Raw genomic sequence first — 22,557 nt, 5'->3', positions numbered from 1 at the left:
CAGCCCCTACAAACTTGAGCAGAATGGTTGTGTATCTTACAGAAATAATTGGAAATAACAAAGGTCCTCATCTAGGTGTAAACCAGGGTCACTTCTATAGTAAACATAGTCTTCAACCAGTAGTGTGGTTATCCTTGCAGTCACTGTAAACACTGTACAGGGTGTCTACATGTATTAATGTAAAAAAAAAAAGTTCCCACAAATTTAACACACTCATAGTATGGAGGGCCTTAAGTGCCAAAATGATAAAATACATCATTAATTAAATTTGTTAAATTAAAAATGTTTAAACTTAAATAATTAAATGTCATTTCATTTAAAACACAATTATTTAATTTTGTATTTAATTCGACACTCATGGCCCACCACAGAGCACAAACCAGAGGAAGAATAATTATTCCTTGAAACTTCTAATTCTCATACACATACCTTTACAGGAAAATAAAATGTAAGCAGTGATTTGATGGCAAATGGCAGCGTAATTTGCAGAAAAATATTATTTTCTCATTTTACAGTGTAAGTATTAATCTTGCCTTTTTACATCTTTATTTAATATTCAATATGTCCATCATGAATATATTAATCAATTATCCTTTTATTTTACCAATATAAATGTAATAGGGATTGTTCTCCCTTTCTAAAACAAGAAAAAATAAAGGCCATCAGTTTGTTGTGATTAAGTCCAACTCATTTCTTTTCCTTTTACAGTTCAAACAAAACAATAAATTAACAAACTGTTCTAACATAAATAAATAAAGATATAAAAATGCAAGATGTATCCACTCCAGAAGTACAGCATACTTACGACGTGCTGGGAAAACATTGTTCGTTTTACCACAAAATTACCATGAAATACTTAAAATTACTAACACTTTACTTACAGTATAATTATTTCTGTTTACTGTAAAAACCTGACTTGTTACTCTTCCTTTAAGAATTTATAGAAAATGTATGTAACTTCAAGCAAAACTGAAATACCATTTCCATTTTTATTCTCTAAGATTTCAATGACTGAAATCTGACCTCCCTGAATTCTTCACATTCATGGTGATCAACTTGGTTTTAGAGAGGGAACTGTAAGGGAATCCCAACCATTTCAAACAAAGAATCTACAAAGGTCTCATGGTTATTCAGGGCATTAAAACATGAACACAAAAGAAACATTTTGTCTTTGCTTCTTGTGTGAAATGGCGATTTGTTTTTTTCCCTGTTAAAAGTTATCAGGATATGTTTGCACTAAATTAAAAAAAAAATGAGAACAAGCTTTGTTAACTTTGATACATTTTTTTAATGATTAAAATGACAAAACTTTAAACTGAAAACAACACAAATGTAACTTAAGGGTAAATATGACTCATTGCCTGAGCACTGAGTCGATACAGAAAGGTAAATCTCTTTATTCAGGACACATTGGCCTCCTGGTTGATGAGAGGGTTGAGGTCCAGCTTCGTCTTCTCCAGAGCTGCAGTCTTGGCCCTCCGTGACGGACGCACCATGGAGGCCGACTCTGGGACATTTTCTCCATCGCTGTAGCCAAAGAGAGATGATGAGACGAGAAAATGAATAAATGCACTTGTGATAAATATGTTACTGAATGGGTCTGTTTTCTATTTTGCTAAAATGAGCAAACTCGCCTCTCCTCTGACGACTCTGCCCTCCTGCTCGGCTTTCTGCCACCTTTGGCTGTGCACGCTTTCCTCTGACCTGTGAAAACAAAGACTCTGGTTACCTCCCAGTGCTGAGTCAACTTCTTGCCTCGGGCAGGAGAGGAGGAGCTCTAAAAATATAGTGGCACTGAATGACTGCGGTTTTAGACGAGCATAAAAAACCCTGCATTACCTCTTTTGGCTCTCTTGGCAGATTTTGATGGATCATCTGTCGCAGCCTCTGTGGAAACAGCAAACAGAGAACTCACTTTTCTGCATTTCCGCCCTCAGCCTGCTGCATTTTTATCTAAACAAATACCGAACGGGACGGAGCGAGGCATTTTTAATCTACTTAGCAACATGCTGGTAAAGACATGTAATCCTTTTGCACTAGCACTTGTCACAAATGAGGATTTTAAATCTATTTAGACACACACTCAGGAGGTAACATAAGTTGGAGATGCTCCATGGGATATCAGGTGGCCATTCCTATTTAAAGTCTGTGTTTGCATACATACCATCTGCATTGACATCCAGGGGTTGTAACGCAGTGGTGCTGAGGAGCTCAGCCTGTTCTTTTGAGTCCGCCAGCTGATAAATCATCTTCTCCAGAGCACGGAGACAGACACGATCCTTCACCACCTGATGGAAAGGAGGAGGGAAAGGGGTGAACTTAAACAATGGGCCTTTTAACAGACAGATATGCAGGTGCAGGTCTGTGCTCCACACTACATGAGCTCGGTTTGATGGACTTCTGTGAAGGTTTTTCCATAAATCCTGATGATTTCTGTCTTTTGACATTCACACATGTGCCACTTTCACCACTAGGGGGGAAGCATGCTAAGATGTTTTAGGACTTATAGTGCCATTTTCCTCCCGTCCTTTTAACTATTCCTCAAGAAACTTTACAACGGTGTCCTGGCAAAAGGTTAAACTGACTCAATCCACCATCTTGTGGTACAAGCTGGTATTACATTATAATTGAATTCAAAATCCTGCTCCTCACATACAAGGTCTTAAATAATCAGGCCCCATCTTATCTTAATGACCTTGTAGTACCATATCACCCTATTAGAGCACTTCGCTCTTGCACTGCAGGCCTACTTGTTGTTCCTAGAGTATTTAAAAGTAGAATGGGAGGGAGAGCCTTCAGTTTTCAGGCCCCTCTTCTGTGGAACCAACTTCCAGTTTGGATTCGGGAGACAGACACTATCTCTACTTTCAAGATTAGGCTTAAAACTTTCCTTTTGCTAAAGCATATAGTTAGGGCTGGACCAGGTGACCCTGAATCCTCCCTTAGTTATGCTGCAATAGACGTTATTCCCATGATGCATTGAGTTTTTCCTTCCAGTCACCTTTCTCACTCACTATGTGCTAATAGACCTCTCTGCATCGAATCATATCTGTTATTAATCTCTGTCTCTCTTCCACAGCATGTCTTTCATCCTGTTTTCCTTCTTTCACCCCAACCGTCGCAGCAGATGGCCGCCTCCCTGAGCCTGGTTCTGCCGGAGGTTTCTTCCTGTTAAAGGGTTTTTCCTTCCCACTGTCGCCAAAGTGCTTGCTCATAGGGGTCATATGATTGTTGGGTTTTTCTCTGTATTTATTATTGTGCTATCTACTGTACAATATAAAGCGCCTTGAGGCGACTTTTGTTGTGATTTGGCGCTATATAAATAAAATTGAATTGAATTGAATTGAATTAATACAACCCGGTTTAGCTGATCTTCTTCAACTCCACAGAAAACACATTTTGGTCATAAAGTCGGAGCTGCTGTTTTCTCCACATTATTCTAATGAGAGGTGTAGTTAATTCTGGAAAGTTTTCAACTGTTTTTAAAAACAACATGGACCTGTGATGTCGTTCATGTGTCCCGTTACAGTGGCTAATGCTATGTTCACGATCAAAAGCGTCAAAGGCGTCACACTGCTTTAAATTCTTCATTTGAGACAGTGGTGCTCACAGTCTCACTCTAAATGTGAGCACAACTGCTCCACCCACTTGCTGTTTAAATATTCTGTTTGCAAGGAACAACAAATCAGCAGAAGTTGGCTTAAAGGAAGAGGAGCTAAAAGAGCTTATTTCAGATAAAGGATGAACTGAGTGGCTGCACAAAGTCTTAGTATAAGGTAAATAAGGATTATTTTAAACTGTGAATCAGTCCCAGGATATAAAATATGGAGCTTGAAATAAACAGAACATGTTCCATACTTTTAGTTTTTTTTGGTTGAAAACAAACAAAAAAACAACAACAAAAAACAGCTTTTTTTAATTGTGATTTCCACAACTTTAGCTGTAATTTGTGATTAGTTCTCACTTGTGTTTGCGTCTTCTCTTTTTGGGTGGAGTAACTAACGAATTGTTGCCCCTGTTTAAAGTTAGCTCGGAAAAAGGTTTTGCGATCTCTCTTAGACCAAGCAGCTCCTGAGCATCTATAGGTCCCTCCTTTTTTGTGTTCTTTTTCCTTTTCTTTGTGAGGTTTTAGCAGTCTGCTGTTTTTTGGCAGTACCTTAGTTTAGTTTTTTTATTTATACAACCTCATTAGTTAAGGGTTGTCCTCCATCCCATTGTGTGGCTCCCTCAGTCTCCTTCCACCTTTTGTTTCTTTTGCACGGGCCTCCAGGCCTTCATTTCATTTCTTGTTGATATGGTGAGCTTGTTGCCAATATCACGTGGACTACGTTACAGAGTGGTGCGATAGCAGTAGACTCACCTCTACAAGCTGCTGCAGCAGCGTCTGCAGGTCCTCCCTGACGGTCACGTCTCTGCTGAGCTCCAGGTTGCTCAGAGTCTTTGCATAGAGGCGCACCTCGGGGGCTGTGGGGTCCTTCAGCATCTCGCCACAGATACGCACAGCCATGTAGTCATGGACACACACTTCCTGAGAGATACACAAGTATACAAACACAATTATTCAGAGATTAACTCTGTTTTAGCATTGTTGTTATTACCAACTTAAACCTTTTACAATACTTTAGAACTAAATTAAAATCTGCTCGCGCTTACTTGACCTGCAGTAATCATGTGAAACATTTTGCAGACTATTAGCTGGTATTTCAGGGAAGACGTATAACGAAACGCTCAGTGAGGTAATAAAAACATCCTTGGTGTTTTCCTTGAACAGAGCCACAAACCCAACAGTAAATCCACACTCCTAATATAATAATATTATAAATGGCTTTTTGGAATTCGGGTTTAATTCAAAATCTTCCTGAGAGTTCTTATCAGTCTTCGATGTTTCTCACCTCAGTGTTAGTTGAAGGTTTAATGAGCGCTCCCGGGCGAGTTAGCTCAACAAAAAGCTCAACTACATTGTTGATGTCCACCTCAGCGAGCGGAGACGTTGCCGGAGCATTCATCAGAGTCCGAACGGTCGGTAGGAAACTCTCCTCCACGACTTCCTGGTGAGCCCTGACGCATAAAAACACCATTTTGATGTCACATGATCAGCTGGGGGAGTTTCCATGTTAAATAAAAGTGACCACATCACTCAACATTCACATTAGTGACCTGCTCTCGCGGGCGTACAGCTGGAAGAACACGCCGAGGCAGTGTCGCAGGCGTATGTCATCCTCTGTGACGGGATTGTACCACAACAGCACCAGACGGGACAGCATCTTGGCGCTGGAGATGCGGCCCGTGTACATGAGTTTGGCCAGGCCCTCCGCTGTCTCTGTCCGCAGGTCGGACACCTGAAGGATGTTTCCCGCTCATGTATCAGACATCTATAAACACCCACATGCATGCTGTAGTTTCTGGAGTAAAATATCTCAGGCTCACCTCACTGTCCAGGAACTCTGACAGCATCACAAGGATACTCTGTGCCGTGTCCTCTGGTACGTCCGCCTTCTCCTCGGTTGCCACCGCCGTGTCATCGTCCTGGTTCTCTGGTGAGGATTGGGAGGGTGGCGCCGGCTCAGTGGCAGCTGTTTCAGAAAGAAGCTGGAAGCCAAACAGCAGCAGCAGGTCGATGATGTCCCGCAGAGCACTGATACGGATCTTTACCTCATCCAGCTGAGCTATCTGGAAACACGCAGACACACACAGAGCACTTTGAATCAAGAAAGCCTGTAAGTCATGTGTGTTTTTTGTCAGTGAACAAAAATTACTAGAATCACCCCCCGACTCCCCTCCAGCTTGCATAATGTTGTTTATTTTGCAATTAGCTACAGTTACAAAATAACTGAGGATTAGTTTGAGCACAGCTCATAAGCTAAAGGCGTCATGTTTAGTTTATTACATTTTTTTAAGTGATTGATTAGCAATTATTTTATTTGCATAAAGACTGGCAGTAACTGAATTATTAATACCATTAACCTCTTAGGACCTGGCGTTCACATATGTGGACATAATTTGGGTTGACAGACCAAAATACTACATTTTGCTCTACAGGGACTCGACATCCACTTACGAGGACATTACACTGCCACTGTTCTATCGAAATTAAATACGAATGTCCTCTTATGTGGATCTCATTTTTCTCAGAAACAAAAATCAGGGGGAAAAAAATATATATATATAAAAAAAATCAGGTAATTCTTTGTTTTTACATTCATCAGGTCCCAATGAGCCCAAATAGCAAAGAGAAATGCATGCCATGAAAGAGTTTGAGTCTTAGGCGGTTAATAATCATTTAATCCGATTAGAAGGAAAACAGCAATTTAAGTGTGGAAATTATTTTAAGGCTTAACTTTCTGTTCATCGTGTAGCATCCTTACACATGTAAACAAACTGTTTCAGGTATCTGAAACACATCTGTAAGAAGTTACCTGTAGCAGCAGGACCATGTGGGTTTTGGCTAGCTCCTTGCTGTGCAGAGCACATGTTCCTAAACACACCACAGCCATGTTGCGGACAGCAGGGTGAGCGCTTGCTATGCTGGGCAGGATCTGAGATGCAGGAAAAACAGTGAAATCAATCAATCAATAATGTTAACACTTAACCATTGTTAATAAACTGTGCATTGTTAGTAACAGATAACAGATGTTAGTATTTATTATTATTTATTTCTATACGTTTTGTAATAAAGGCTTATTACTGATGAATGGGTGTGAAATACTGATCAAAGTCATCAGGATTCACACACAATATTCTGCACAAGCTCTCAGACTACCTGACTTGTCAGCACTCGTGTGTCATGCACTACATGTACGATGTTTCGCTCCACACCTTAAACTTCGGACAGTTCTTGTCCAACTGATTCACGGACGGTACCAGCAGGGGCTGGTTTTATCGACTGAACCACCAACAGCTCAGCATCACTAACAAAGAAAGCTGCGGTGGAATTTAAGGGAAACAAGTGAGTGAAACAGCATGAGCTGAATCAAACCACTTTAACCTCTGTTAACCCTTTTTAGAACAAATACTGCAGATGTGCCTCATCATGTCATGCATAGTACAGTGAACATTTATACGTGATATGAAAATATTGTCACTACTATGGGCATGTCTGAGAGCGCGAGCCAGCGTGTCAGTACCTAAAAAAGTCTGTGTTTTATGAAATTTTAAAAGCTGAGAAATGGTACGTGACACACCTCTGAGAATATAACAGATAGGGTCTATGAGAAAAACAAGCATTTGTAAAACAGAAGAAATAACACATGAATTCATTTGGTCACAAACTTCCATCTGCCCCCAGCATCGAATACAGAATTATTTATTTGTTGTTCGGTGACAGATCACAGTTTCTTTCTTCTTTTTCTTCTTTTTTTGTGTGTAAACGACTTGATATGTAAATCTTCAGCTTTTAGACTTTGTGGTCTTGAGTTTTATCAGCAGCAAAAACAGTCTGTTATTTTTTTGTGTGAAATCCCCTGATACTTTTGATGTGATAAATACTAAGAAAGATGAAAATGTTTGGCCAGTCTATATGCACGGATCAGGCATAATGTAATGCTGTGCTGGTCCCCCTGTTGCTGCCCAAACAGCAATAACCTGCGATGTTCAGTGTATTCAAACAGCTTTCTATCAGAACAAGCATTAACCTTTTCAGCAATTTGAGCTAGAGTAGCTTGTCTGTTAGATCAGCCTTCACTCCCGACATGCATCAGTGAGCCTTGACCCTGTTGCTCGTTCACCACTTGACCACTGCAGACCAGGAACACCCCCACAAGAGCTGCAGTTTTGGAGATACTCTGCCCCAGTGGTCTGGCCATCAAAATTTGGCCTTCGCCAGACTCACTCAAATCCTTACACTTGCCCATTTTTCCTGCTTCTAAAACATCAACTTTGAGGACAAAATGTTCACTCACTCCCTAATATATCCCACAGACTAACAGGTGCCGTGATGAAGAAATAATCAGTGCTACTCGCTTCAGCCATCAGTGGTCATATTGTTACGCCTGATCTGTGGATTTAGTGTCCCTTGTTTGAAGAAATATCAAATCTTTTTCTGATCACTTGCAGTTCTGAAATGTCTTCAGGTAGTTTTGTACAAACAGGATGTTTAAGTTCTCCTCAAAGAGGGCATTTGATGATACGTCGAGTAATCCATTCTTCTATCTGTGGAGTGTATCCTGAGGCACATATCATCTGTGATAGCTGACGTTTGTTTTGCCTTCCTGCCCGCCAGTCATGAAGTTCTTTATTCCACCCTAACTTATCTTGGTCTCCCAGATCTTTTTCTGGCGCCCACAGTTCCCCTTAATTGCTTTTTCTGCATCACATTTTTAACGGTTGAAATTTCAATCTGGAACTACTGTGGTATCTCTTCATAGCCCGCCTCTGCTTTGCAGCTATCAGTTTGCTTCAGTTAGATGCTCATTCAGACGATTTATACTTGGTGGGTGTTGAAACAAAGTTTGAAGACTCCGAGAATCTGTCAGCTCTGAACCATCATCGGCTGAGAAGTTTGGTTATGTGCATCGAAGTCTTTGGGAAAACCACCCTCTGGCTCCCTTCATCTGTGACCTCAAATTTTCATATACAGCTCATGCTCCTGTCCTAAAGAAGGGATATTTTTAAATGCTTGTTTTCTACAGGGTGGCGTTGGCTCAACACTAGCATTAAAGAAACTAACAAAAGTTTCTGAAAAACCAGATGTACAAACTCAGATCTGAAAAGGCGATGCTGCTGCCTTTACTATAGATCTGCATCTTTAGTTACGACACAAACTCAAGTGTTTGTTTTGTTTTTACCAGTGAAGACATTAAGGCGCTTATGGTTGGACCAATCCGGGTCTTGATGTTCATCTGCTTCAGCAGCTCAGCACACATCGTTAGACACCTCAAAAGAGTATCTGGATCATTCTGCAAAGCAAACAAACACATACCATATTCACCATTTCATTTTATTAAAATGCATTCTTTATTTTCTGTCATATGGATGCTGATGGCTCATATGGTGATGGATGCTCATATGAACAAGGTTTCAAATAATGAGATCAGTCAGCAAAACGCTCAGGCTTCTCTAAACCAGGTCTGTCATAGTAATTTCAGTTCATGGGTCACATACAGACAGATCTGATCTCAAGTGGGATGCACTAGTAAAACTATTGCATCACACCCCATGATGTATAAAAACGGGGGCAAACTCAATGAAAAGCTGAAATCTCCACATGTGAAGTCTGTATGACAGTTTATAAAAAAAAAATCATGGAGGACAAAAGTTGTCTTTATGACTCAGCTTGTTGGGATCTAAAAATACTGAAATACTGGAATTATTATAAACTTTGTAACTAGTGCTGTCAGCTTTAATCTCATTAAAATGACGTTAACGCTGCAAATCTCCGTTAGCGAGGATCGCCCCGTGCACAGGGCTGTGCGGTGTCAACGCCTTAGCGCAGTTAGCTCGTTAACACGTTAGCACCATGCACCCCCACACACGGGGCAATCGGCGCTAAATAGCTAACGGAGATTTACCAAGTTAATGCGGTTATGGCGTTAACGTCATTTTAATGAGATTCACGCTGACAGCACTATTTGTAACATCATCCAGTGAGATGAACCAGACCATTTGAGATCTGATCTGCTGATCATATCTGTTTAACATCCATCCATCCATCCTCATCCGCTTTATCCGAAGTCGGGTCGCGGGGGCAGCAGCCTAAGCAGAGAAGCCCAGACCTCCCTCTCCCCAGCCACCTCCTCCAGCTCATCCGGGGAACACCAAGGCGTTCCCAGGCCAGCCGAGATATAATCTCTCCAGCGCGTCCTGGGTCTGCCCTGGGCCTCCTCCCGTGGGACATGCCCGAACACCTCACCCAGGAGGCGCCCAGGGGCATCCTTGTCAGATGCCCGAACCACCTCAACTGGCTCCTTTCGATGTGGAGGAGCAGCGGCTCTCTCTGAGCCCCTCCCGGATGGCGTCTCACCCTATCTCTAAGGAGAGGCCAGCCACCCTTCGGAGGAAGCTCATTTCTGCCGCTTTGGCCAATGAGATTCACGCTGACAGCACCACCCTAGGTCTGCCCGGGCCTCCTTGGGACATCATGTGGAGGGAGCAGCGGCTCTACTCTGAGCCCCTCCCGGATGGCCGAACTTCTCACCCTATTCTAAGGGAGAGGCCAGCCACCCTTGGAGGAAGCTCATTTCTGCCGCTTGTATCCGCGATCTCGTTCTTTTCGGTCACTACCCACAGCTCGTGGGCCATAGGTGAGGGTCGGGACGTGCCGCAGCACCAATCCGCCTGTCGATCTCCGGCCCCTTCTCCCATCACTCGCGAACAAGACCCCGAGATACTTGAACTCCTCCACTTGGGGCAGGAACTCATCCCGACCCGGAGTGGGCACTCCACCCTTTCCGGCTGAGAACCATGGCCTCAGATTTGGAGGTGCTGATCCTCATTCCTGCTGCTTCACACTCGGCTGCGAACGTTCCAGTGCGAGCTGAGGCCCCACACCGATGAAGCCATCAGAACCACATCATCCGCAAAGCAGAGACGAGATTCTGAGGCCACCGGTGGAAGCCCTCCGCCACTTGGCTTCCTGTCCATAAAAATTATGAACAGAATCGGTGATAAGGGCAGCCTGGCGGAGCCCATCACTCACCGGAAACAAGTCCGACTTATTGCCGGCAATGCGAACCAAACTCACAACGGTTGTATAGGGATCGAATGGCCCGTAGCAGTGGGCCAGACACCCCATACTCCCGCAACACCTCCCACAGGACACCCGTTTAACTTCTCCAAGTCCACAAAACACATGTAGACTGGTTGGGCAATCCCATGCACCCTCAGTATCCTCGAGAGGATAAAGAGCTGGTCCAGTGTTCCGCGACCATTTGTTCCTCCCTGAATTTGTATGTCCTTTCCAGCACCCTGGCATGACTTTCCCAGGAGGCTGAGGAGTGTGATCCCCAGTAGTTGGAACACACCTCCGCTTTCCAACACCCTGGCATCCCCAGGGAGGCTCCCCCAGTTGGAACACACCTCGGTCTCCCCTCTTAAAGATGGGGACCACCACCCGGTCTGCCAGTCCAGGGTACTGCCCTGATCTCCACGCAACATTGTAGAGGCGTGTCAACCAGGACAGCCCTACAACGTCCAGAGCCTTCAGGAACTCGGGCGGACCTCATCAACACCAGGGCTCTGCCACCGAGGAGTTGTTTAACTGCCTCAGTGACCTCGACCCCAGAAATTGGCGGGTCATTCCCTCATCCCCAGACTCTGCTTCCTCCTCGGAAGACGTGTCAGTGGGATTAAGGAGGTCCTCGAAGTATTCCTTCCACCGCCTGACAATTTTCTGTTTAACATCCCAGCTCTAAATGCAGACTTAGCAGCATTTTTTTCTACCCCTGAATTTGTATGTCACTGATTTGGGGTAGCCATCGTGCAGCTCTGGCCCTGAGCTCACCAACTCCACCCCATGGAAACTTGGCACCAATATGTAGAAATATTTGGTTATTATCGCAAATCATGACTCAAAAATTCAGGCCATTTTTTCCATTTTGAGTTATTTTCTCAGAAGTTTGAGTGATTATGACAAAATATTGAGATAATATCCAGAAACTTTTACTTATGGTTGGCATTTTTCCCTCCAGTGGCAGAAACAAGCCCCCATACCTCCTGTCTGCTTGGGAAAGCTTCGGCTTACAAGGGGTAACAAATCAGAGCTGTCATAAACAGGGGGTTGCCTTAAAAGGAGAGGCACTAAAATGGCTTTTTTCAGATTGTGAATGCCCCAAGGGTCCAAGAATGAAGCTAGAGCTGAGCAAAAACTGTACATTTAAATGCAGAGGTGATGTTTCTGTGTAGTTATATACCTTCTCTGTGCGGACCTCCTTGTCAGCCACCTGGTTGCTTTCTGCAATTTCCTGGAGGATCTGGTTCCTGCGATTTTCCAGATCTGTGATGGTGTCCTTCAGCTCTGCCGCCCGGCTGAACTCCTGGGCGGAGATGCAGTCCTCCAGAGTTTGTTTAGCCTCTAAGATACGCACTTTCACTTCTGCAAGCTGGGAGGGGAAGGGGAAAAAAACAAAACAAAACAAAAAAAAAAAAACAGGTCAGACAATAAAAATAAGAAGGGAGGGTCATTCTTCAGCTGAAGCACGCTCCAGAGAGGACTGTTGAGATGGAAAACTGCACCTCCACAAACAGGAAAAACAACAGCTGATGCTCTGGGAGAGGTTACAACCCTCTGGAGCCTTCTTTGCCTTTACTCAGTGAAGAATAAAAAGATGGGAGAGACCAGGTGCACAGAGCGGACAGAGTTAGTGAACACCTGGGCTAGGATGAACTTTCTCAACAGCCATTTCGCCTCCAACAGATTTCAGTATTTAGTGAGGAAACTAAGGTGTAGGAAACAGATTAACAGTCACAACTGAGAGTCATTCCCTCCATGTGCATGGAGCTTAAGCAAAGGGAATGAAGCAAAGAAGGGAGAGCTAATGAACCAGGATTTACCAGGCAAAGATACGTTTAGCGTACATGACGTTCACCATCCACCCCGCTAGTTTAAATGAGTTAGGCCTTAAATATAAACCATCTGCCAGCTGGATGTAGAGCAGGACAAAGAAACAGAAAGGGAAGGAATATAAATGGAGCAGAGAGCAAAGAAAAAGGCAAAAATCCAACTGATTCAGAAATTATTAGACAGTAATCTGGTAGTCAGTCTACATGGTATCCTTTAATAGAAAGGGATTTTTTGTCACCTTCTGAATTTTAACTTCTATAAAGTAGAATTGTGCAAAGACGCTGTTTACCTCTTCTATTCAGTCACAGTGAGACAACTGGACGGGTTTACAGAATCAAATTGCTTCTGGGCGTTTTCATTTGGCAGAGTGTCACCCACCTGGACCTGCCGGCGGCGGCTCTCGTTCTCATCCACTGGCTGACTGGCCTCTGTGATGGGCTCCCTCACATCGGAGATGATTTCTGCCACCTGTGCGACACAAAGCCAACTCATTTAAACATCAATCTGAGGGTCAATGATGCCACAGCTGAGAGGAAACCTGTTATATTTTCTGACACGTCCAACAAAAAGACCCCGGTGCGTGTCCATCTGGAACCACTGATAAATAATTACAGCCTTTATCATTTCATTTCTGACTAATTGGTCTGTCAGCTGGATTCATAAAGGGCAGTGACATTTATATTTCCCCTCCTGTGCAAAACACAATAACACGACAACTGACTATACAGTGAAGTTCATGTTTAAGCTTAACTTACAGTTTGGATGCGTCTGTGGTCATCGGGGATGAGGTTGAGGAGCTTCTCAGTGAGGAGGAAGACCAGAGAGGAGGGAGTCTGAGGAAGAGCCAACATGTCCTGCAGGACGGCCAGCACACGCTTCCTACGAACACCCACAGCTCAGCATAAACAAACCCCCTCATCAGGCTGGTTAACCGTTAAATGAATAAACAGACTTCAAAAAACTAACATTATGGATCTCCTACCAAATTAATTAAAGTCTTATATATAAACAAGAGTCGCAAGCCTGAAAACTACTAACATTCACAGACACACTCACACCGTTCACACAGAATGGATTAGTCGAAGATAAAGCCAGTGACCTTCAAATTATTAGATGACCCGCTCTACACCCCAAGCCTCAAGCTGCCACTACGAACCAAAGTCTGGTTCCAAACCCAGACTGACTCCACAGATTTATTACTTCAGAGTTGGATGAAACCCAAAAGTAAAATTTCATGCAAATCTGACCAGAACCTCCTGAGCTATCCAGATAAACAGACAAGCAAACAAATCAAAACAATATTTAATTTAATATTTAACCAACCAGTCAGCTCACCGTCTAACCTGTCACATCAACTTATCTGGGTCTGAAATTTTTTTAATTAATTTATCAATTAGTTGACTGTCAGAAAATAATCTTCACTGGCAGTCATTTCTCAAACAAAGAAAAGACAATACTTTCTTGTATGAGTTTTGACAATATGAAGATCTCATACACTTGTTTCTTATTTCTGGCCTGCTGTTTGGGTAGGAAACATCAGAAGAGGGCTCTAAAAGACTTTTTTTATACCATTTTGGGCTATATTTGTTAGGACATACTGATTAATGAAATAGCAGACTGTTTGCATCACCCTCCAAAAACATCCTTCCTCTTTCCCAGCTGATTTCCACATGCATTTTAAGGTGTTTTGCATCCAATTCCTATTCCTCAACCTTGTTCTCATCTTACCTGCCACCCTCCTCGTTGGTGTCCAGACAACCGATGAGATGGATGAGCTGGTGCGAGATGAACTCTTTGGTCATGACGAGCTCCACTTGGTTAAAGTCGGCCCTCTGCTCCTCGGACAGCACAGGCACAGCCTTCAGATATCTACAACAGTCAGAGTCAGACAACAGCAGCTCTCAGAGCCCATTCATTTAGAATAATTCAGCTACTCTGACAGCATAAACAAAATTAAGGCTTTTCCCAAATGTCACACAGCCGAGTCAGTTATCAGTCAGCGATGGAGTGATTTTTAACCAACCAGCTACTTGTCACCTCTCTCAAATTAATAAACCCATTTTACGAGGAGACAAATGTTAGATTTGCCAATTAGCTAAATCAAATTCATTTGCAGAGCATATCACACGTCAGTATTTCACACACTCACACAAGCACTAGACTGGTGATAAAACAGCTCTGTCAGTGCACAGCAAGAGTAGCAGATGAGCTGTCAGTCGGCTTGAGTATGGCAAAAATCAGCTATGATCACTTGGATCACTACTGAGATCATGATTACCCACAGACTTTGGAAAAAAATAGGGCCAATTTAAAAGCTTTCCTTTATAAAGTGGATTTCTTTGTACTATGGAGATCACTCAAATAAAAAAGAAATAAAAAGCTTTGGCTTACACAGCTTGGCAGAGAGTTAGGGGCATAAAGCACCACAATACCAATTTAGGCAACAAAACAAAACAACAACATCGTTACGAAAATAAATGCGGTGCAATAACTGTCTTGTTTTCATATTTGCTGAAAACCAAAATTGTTACTAAAAAAGATAAAAGTCTAAAGGATTACAAAAAGAAACCTGCTGCTGCAAGTGAGATAACTTATCTGTATAATTAACTTGTTAATAAACAAAGGACACAGAAAACATCAATTTAACAAGGACTGCGAAGGATAATGGTACCCATCAAAAGCAAATGACATTATTTAAAAAAATAAACATGAAGGTGGATATGTCGTGCTTTTCTTTATTGTTCCACTGGTGCATGTTCAAATTAAACATGGCAAAAGTTTCAACTAATGGGTTCAGTGTGAGTGTTTTTAAGTCCATGCAAGCTCAGGCTTCAGGCTGCTCTAAACACGAGCTCCAAATATCGATCCGATATTTGGTCGGATGTCGGTGACAACGTGATGATCCGCGGAGAGTGGGAGAGCTAATGGCAACGCAACAACGGCATGGAGGTGTTTCACTCAAGCTTTTATTTGTGATTTGTTTAATTTAATTTAACTGCAAATTGTGGACATTTCAGTCCTAATGAACTCTTTCTCACAACTGGAAAAAGTTGGATTGGTACATACCTGGATTGGATTGTACTTGACCTGCTGCACACTAAAGGCGTTTTAAGTTGATTACTATTGTTTTTAAAGTATCACGTTTTACTCTTGTAAATGAAAACACACCCATTTTTATGTGCACTGACCATGAGCAAAGCAGTTTAACTTGTCTGGAAGTAAAACTATATTTTATAAACAGCAAGGTGAAGTTTAACAAAAAGCAGTCAGTTAGCCTCGCTGTTATATAAGCTTTGAGTTAGCCACACAGTTACATACAGAAGGAGCTCCTCTGAGAACACCGGACCTGCCTTCAGATACCTAGAGTCACAACACAATCTTTATGGCAACTGTTTGGTTTTTTTTTTTCTTCAAATAAAACATCACAAAGTAACTAAAAGCACATTAAGTGCCCAATAAAATATTCCATAAATTCCACCAATATGAAAAGCTATTTGGTCCAGAATTTACAGAGCACAGCAATAAGCAAGAAAACCCCAATTTATAATCCAATAACAGTGGCTCTTCTTACCCACAGAGGTAGTCGGCATATGTTGCTGCATCTGGCAAGACTTGCTCCAGCATTTCATCACCATCATCTCCTTTACTCCTGATGAACTCACATAGAGCTCTCCAGTAAAGCACATTTTCACAGGTCAGACTGTCCTTTGGGATCAGCCTCCTGTTAAAAACACACACATCATGATCTCTAACTTTATTTATTATTTGTTAGACAGAAGGAGAAGTGAGAGTACCTGTTGTCGAGCTCTACTCGGTTCTGCAGCAGCTCTTCAGTCGGGATGTTTTTGAAGATCGCTTTCAGGGTCTCCAGAGCCGTTTCTGCACAGTTTTCCACATCCAGCCTATGGAGCAGTTCAATGATGTTCCCATCCAGCCGAAGCAGCCAGGCCGGTAACAAACGAGAACAAACCACCTCCCTTACCGCTTCTGAAAACCACACAGGCTATCAGACACATATACAGCAGAACCATTCCTGTCAATCGACAGATATTTCTGACACTTTTTCCTCTACATAAACAAAAATACTAGCGGTGCCCAGTGGTACCCATCAGCACACCAGTAGATACACCTATGGTATCAAGTTGAAACTCTTACGTCACTTTATTCTCAAGTTATCACATTTACAAGACTTTCAGAAAACTTGACCTCTGACCCCTGACCTTGAGGTCAAGATCACTGAGATATAAACTCGTCAGAGATTTTTATTATCACTTATGTTATCAATTTCAAAATTCAAGGCGACTTCCTTCTCGAGTTATTGCCTTCACAAAATTTTCAGAAAGCCTGACCTCAAGGTCAAGGTCACAGATTCAAATCCTGAGATTGATACACTTCTGGTATCAGTTTGAAAGCGTTGCTTCGTTGTCGAGTTATCAAATTCACAAACTTGGATGTCAAAGTTCAATATCCAATCAGCCTTTTAAAGCCGAGGGGTAAAAAAGGGCTCAACTTCTCCAATGTGTTTTTCATTTTATATTTGGTAATGAAATCTCTTTAACTTTTAGATCACTCATTATTCCAAAGAGCTTTTTGCTGTATAAACAAACATTTTTGACAATGAAGAAAAAAATAACTGGTGTATTACTAATTAAAAAGTTAGCAGCAGCTTTGATTGGGGTTTTGCGTTACTTTAAGTGCAAATTTTGAAGTTAAAAATGCATCTGTATAAAAATAGTATTATTTAACCACAAAAATCAGTATTACCTGAGGTGTCATGGAGGCCCTGCTGCAGTAGGCTTACTCTCTGTGCAATGCTAAGAGCTTTAATGTGAACTTTGTCAGCCAGAACCTTAAATAGAAACACACATGGAAGTTTTAGTGCAAATCTCCGTAATCAACCAGCCCTTGCAGTGGATACATATTTTTACATTCATAGGTACCTGGTACGCCAACTTGCGGACATTTTCTTTGATGTCTCGAGTGCGTTTGAGTACTTTGGGGAGGGTCCGAGGGGACATTGCAATACAGGACAGAACGGCACGTCGCACCTCGGCATTAGTATCGTTTTCCAGAATCAACATAAACGCTAGAGGAGAAAATAATTCTGCAGTTTGAGTGACAGTAACAAAGATACACAAATACAAAACAAACAAATAAAAAAAACGTGACAATAATTACTTTCTAAGAAGTGAGATTCAAGAGAAGATTGAGAATTTAAGACCATGTAGAGGATTTGGGGGATTCAACACATAATTTTAGATAATAAGTCACAGATTTCAATATTTAAAAAAAACAAAAACAAAAACAAAAAAAAACAAACCATTGATGGTTGGACAGTCTGGATCTGTTGGCTGCTGAAGGCGGGTCATGGCCAAAGCAGCCTGAATCCTCACATTGGGGAATTTGTCAGTGACACGGACCAGCATGGCTTGGTGGATGCGATCAAAGAGATCGTCATCAATCTGTGCATTCTCAGCCATACTGCCCAGCAACTTGTTGATCAGCTGACACACTCTGAAACGTACTGCATGACTATTGGCTTTGTGGGACTGAGATAAAAAGGAAGGCAGAAAATGAGAATTAGAATAAGAGCGAAAGGCACAAAACTCGGATTAGGAGGGAAAAGGCAGAGATACGAGAGTAATTGTGAACATAGATTGGATCAGGATAAGTGTATGAGGAAAAACAGATGTGAATACATAAGGAATAGAAAGAAGTCATATGGGAAACCACAAAATAAGATTGAGAGGCAGTATAGACAAGAATCACCTCAAAGCCTTTGTGTTCAAAAAGTCAGAGCAAAATCAGAAATGTACAAGTTTTAATTTTTGTGGTTAACAGACTTGTTTAAAAAAAGGAAAAAAAGGGAGAAATTTTTAACAAATCATCATCAATAGGTCAAGAATTTGCTGGTCACTTCACTAACAACACCAAAAAACAATGCTCACAGGCATAAACTAGCATTATAATGTTCATACCTCCAACAGAAAGTTGAAGATGAAACTCTGAAATGGATGATCGTCCTCAGCATCATCATCATCTTCTTCTTCTTCCTCCTCCTCCTCTTGTTGCTGCTTCCCCTCGTTTGTTTTAGGCGGAGACTGGAAACTTGTAGCAAACCTCGCAACAAACTCAATGACGTTTTCAACTGCAGGTTCACGCTTGTAGACAATCATTGCATATTTCAGGTAGTGCGCAAACTCCTCGTGGAACAGTGATTTATCCTCAAGCTGAGGGACGAGACAGAGGAAAGAAGGGTCCTTGCTTATGAGATCAATAATAAGAACCTAGGTCATCTGAAAGACTTATTTAACAATCCAGACATCTCAGTTAATCTGAGATTAGTTTGCTTTCTGTCCGATAGTTTAATACAAACAGCCCCCAAGCACTTTAAACTTCCAGAAACTTAAGCAAGTCTCCTGTCTCCTGCCAGACAGGAGAAAAAGAGGAAGACCTCAAAGGAGATTCAAGCACGTAGTGCAAGAGGATATATAGAGAGTACCCGTAGATGTGACGAAGGAGAATGAAAACCTGTGTACAAGCTTTAATTTCACTTTACTGTATTTCTTCCATATCTAAGAAGACAGCGCATTTATACTTTCTCGTATAAACTGAGTTATTTTATCACATTAAAGATATCACAATGCACTCATTAATCCAGGATAATGTGAAAGACAAGTAGGAAGAGACTGATAAAAAAGCATCATCTCCTACCTTGTTGTAGCGGCTCTTGAGGCTCGCCACCAGCTTTGCCTTGTTATTGTGGCCCTTCTGAGCGCGCTGAAACGCCTCCTTGATGTCTATTTCGTTGTCCGCCGTCATCTTTCCTTCGCAGAAACCTAAACTAATACAGATAGTGATACCATGAGCCGAAGCAGGCTTACCTAGAGTAAACTCTGCTGTTAGAAATGTCTCTATTAGCGAGCAGTAAAGGAAGCAGCCTGATGGTCTCCGGTGTCTCATTAGCTTCCTAAACCCACCTCGAGAGAATTACCAGTGAAACAAGAGCAGAGAAAATAAACAACGCAACGTAATTAAGTCACGCACGACGAAGTCCCTAGAGAGCCGTTTTATAATTATCAGACATGAAAAGTAGTATTAAAGCCAAAAGCTTAACGCGTGAGCTTTAAAACGTACCTCTTAGTCAGTTTTCTTCTCAGTGAACAACCGCCTGTTTTTGAATTTTACTCTCGCGAGAACTGAGTTGTTTGCGTACGTATGTGCGTCACGTGTATGGTTTTTTCCTGTGTATGCCAATGACTGTAGTTTCTACAGTCATTGGTGTATGCCAAGCGGGTAAGCGATTCTCTGGAGGATATAGCTGACAAAAAAGGTTATTTATTTATTTATTTTATCTGATAATCGAACAATGGATATTTGACCTCTTGTCACTGCCATATTAGAATACTTGTTTTAATGAGAAAACAACATAATAAAAGCTTCTCAAATTTTTAAATTAAAAAGAGCTTGTTTCTGTCACTAAAAATAATAATAATTAATAAATAAAAAATCTAAAAAATGCAGTCCGGCTTTCTAATTCAAAATTCTGAGTAAATAAATTTAAATTTTGAAATACTAGCCTAAAAGTTTGACTTATGGATGCCCGTATGTATCCCTAATATGTTAGTCAAATATCATTATCAGTTTGTTGAATTAAATCAACCCATTGGCAAATAAGATGGCAACTGAATGATGTTGGATGTCATATTACTGGGGAAATATTCAAAGATAGTGTGATGAAGATATTTGGAGGTTTTATTCTATAGATCAAACCCACTGAGACGACACTGATGGCTTTTTTCACAGTTTTGAAATATTTAACAGATTTTGTAGATATGCAAAAATGTAATTTAAGGGTATTTTTGATTTCCTCTGCATTATGTTTATACATCAAAATGGCAATATACCAATAATTATTAGTTGAGTTCTTGTGTTTGTTTGTTTTGTTAACCCTAACCCTTTTTTAAACTTTTATTTAGCTTGGTTTCCTGCAAGGAATTAACTGAGGTGACTAACAACTTTTATGAAAGCATCTCTTTTACTTTATAACAACCATATTAGTTCGACTGAAAACCTATTCTCTTTAAAACTACTATATAAATACATTAGGTAATCATATGGATGAATTTCTGTTGAACTACTTACTGATGTTTATAATTTAACTCATATGTATAATATATTTGTCATTAGTATCGTGCAGCCAGTGTCCAGGGCCACAGCTGCTGGACAGCTGTGGAGGGGACAGCTCACCCATAAGGAGGGCAAAAACGTGCTTCTACACAGGCAGAGAGGGCTCCTCATTTTATGGCATCTATTTTTGGAAATTAATTTAATATAGATGGCACTCTGTCAGACTGTTTGCTTTAGACCTGTGTGCATGTAGGCCAGGGATTATCATGAAGGTGTATTATCATATTAAATATTTATACAATACAGGGACAAACTATCCCTGCATTAGACGACACAGCTACAGCATCAGAAGCCAGAGGGATGGAAAAAAAAAACCTGTGTACATCTGTAAATACTGCAAAGGTGACAAGAAATTGTTTGAGATTCAAACTCTGTATTAACTGCAAGGTAATAAACACATTTAGGCCTACATATTTAAAGGCTTGGTTACCTGCTCCTAGTTTCTCATGTTTGTTTGAGATTATGATGCATAATGTGAACCACCAAAGAATGTGGCCCAATAATCAGTTTGTTTCAACTAAACTAGGCTGTCATTAGATCAAAACTGGATTTATAAAGGTGGCACAGCAACACACTCTCCTGGGGCACATTTAGAAAAATGTTTAAGAGGAATGTTTCAGAAACAGAGAGATTTAGGCCCAAGATGGTGCGAGTCAAACTGTGTCCCAAAAAATGATCAGAAAAACGTAAGTGGCACAGAAGGTCTGGCCAAAGCAGGTATTATCCTACCAAACTGCTCTGTCATAAATGTTTGTATATGTCTGTGCTTGAATAACACTTGGATGTGAGAGGGTTGATGCAAACAGCCTAAACAGGGGGGATGTTATAATGGTTAAGTTGGCTTTATAAATGTCTGATATCATGTCCACTTTGTGCCATAATTCACCGGCACTGTGGAAATGGGAAACAAAAATGAGATTTTCTATGCTCACCCACAAACCAGCAATGGTAGATTTCTGCCTCTTCCTGAATCTGGTTCTGCTGAAGGTCTCCTCTAATTAAGGAGATGTTTTTCTCATCATTGTCGGGGGTGTGCTCATAGGAGGACCATCTGCTTGTTGAGTTCGTCTAATATTGTAGTCTTTGCCTCACAATATAAAAACGCCTTGAGAAAACTGCTTTTTTTTGTGAAGGGATGCTTTAATTGAATTGCATATTTTTCTCATTTTTATTGTTGCTTATTTGTGACACTTTTTATGCAAACAGCTAAAGCCAAAGGTTTTGGCGATCTGAAAAACTGCCATATTATCTCACGTATCATATCTCACCCTTCTCCAGAATAACCACACACATTTGAGTTGATCTTATCGTATCAGGGTTTACTTCAGCATCAGCTTAAAGGCCAAGAAGTCAAAAATCTTGCATTAGAAACTGAAGATTTGAACTTAAAAGACAGTGTTCAATAGTTAACTCAAGCACTTGGGTCCATAATGTTCAAGTGCCTCACAGGCTCAACTTTATCTGTAGATTCATCGCATTTATAAAAAGGATGCAAGGACCAAAAATGATCTATCCTTAGATAAACACAATTACAAAAACTAGACACTTCAGATTATGGCATCTATCCTACGTTGTGACTGCCTGCCCTCTCCACGTCCTTTCCACCTTGGACCCCTGTGTTTTGTCATTCATTCTGTCTTCTGTGTGTATATATAGCCCTGCCCACTTTGGGAAGGGGTGAGGCACCCACCACATTGAAATTTGATCCCCACCTCCAAACATATTGTGCTATTATATCAATGCAATCACAGACAAAAATTGCAGATAAATAACAACCGGAAAAACTGTTTTCTCCCCGTCAACACATCACTGTAAATGTATATCTGTATAATGTTAAATAATATTACAGGCAATAAAATCTATTGGTTTAA

General features: G+C 41.3%; 1 protein-coding gene across 5 annotated transcripts; it reads right to left on the bottom strand.

The window, feature by feature from the left end:
* Positions 1–1,268: 1,268 nt before the first annotated feature.
* On the bottom strand, positions 1,269–19,724 carry ncapg (non-SMC condensin I complex, subunit G). 5 transcript variants are annotated; one of them, XM_031751052.2, is made up of 22 exons: positions 19,634–19,724; positions 19,211–19,340; positions 18,475–18,726; positions 17,817–18,045; positions 17,437–17,582; positions 17,261–17,345; positions 16,291–16,483; positions 16,068–16,217; positions 14,225–14,365; positions 13,252–13,375; positions 12,875–12,964; positions 11,847–12,035; positions 8,784–8,894; positions 6,417–6,536; positions 5,428–5,670; positions 5,158–5,339; positions 4,893–5,058; positions 4,361–4,528; positions 2,165–2,288; positions 1,840–1,887; positions 1,635–1,704; positions 1,269–1,527 (listed from the first exon to the last, which is right to left on the bottom strand). In XM_031751052.2, the coding sequence occupies exons 2-22, from the start codon at positions 19,316–19,318 to the stop codon at positions 1,401–1,403; spliced, it is 3,066 nt and encodes a 1,021-aa protein (XP_031606912.1). In that variant the 5' UTR covers positions 19,319–19,340; positions 19,634–19,724; the 3' UTR covers positions 1,269–1,400. The 5 variants fall into 5 exon arrangements, with proteins under 5 accessions (XP_031606912.1, XP_031606915.1, XP_031606914.1 ...); XM_031751055.2 differs by having other exon boundaries at positions 19,211–19,335; positions 19,634–19,715; XM_031751054.2 differs by lacking the exon at positions 19,634–19,724 and adding an exon at positions 19,477–19,615.
* Between the last annotated feature and the right edge of the window lie 2,833 nt (positions 19,725–22,557).

This window comes from Oreochromis aureus, linkage group 6, assembly GCF_013358895.1.
Source record: "Oreochromis aureus strain Israel breed Guangdong linkage group 6, ZZ_aureus, whole genome shotgun sequence".
NCBI classification, from domain to species: Eukaryota; Metazoa; Chordata; class Actinopteri; order Cichliformes; family Cichlidae; genus Oreochromis; species Oreochromis aureus.
The sequence above is the reverse complement of the archived record's forward strand: the minus strand, read 5'-3'. Positions and strand labels throughout refer to the sequence as shown.

Bases quoted from the DNA above. Each gene is read 5' to 3' on its own strand.
- ncapg (XM_039614096.1), bottom strand. From the start codon at position 19,459: ATGAGACACCGGAGACCATCAGGCTGCTTCCTTTACTGCTCGCTAATA. The intron at 18,727-19,210 runs GTAGGAGATGAT...CTCGTCCCTCAG, and splicing joins TCAAGAGCCGCTACAACAAG to CTTGAGGATAAATCACTGTT. The intron at 5,340-5,427 runs GTGAGCCTGAGA...AACATCCTTCAG, and splicing joins CAGAGTTCCTGGACAGTGAG to GTGTCCGACCTGCGGACAGA.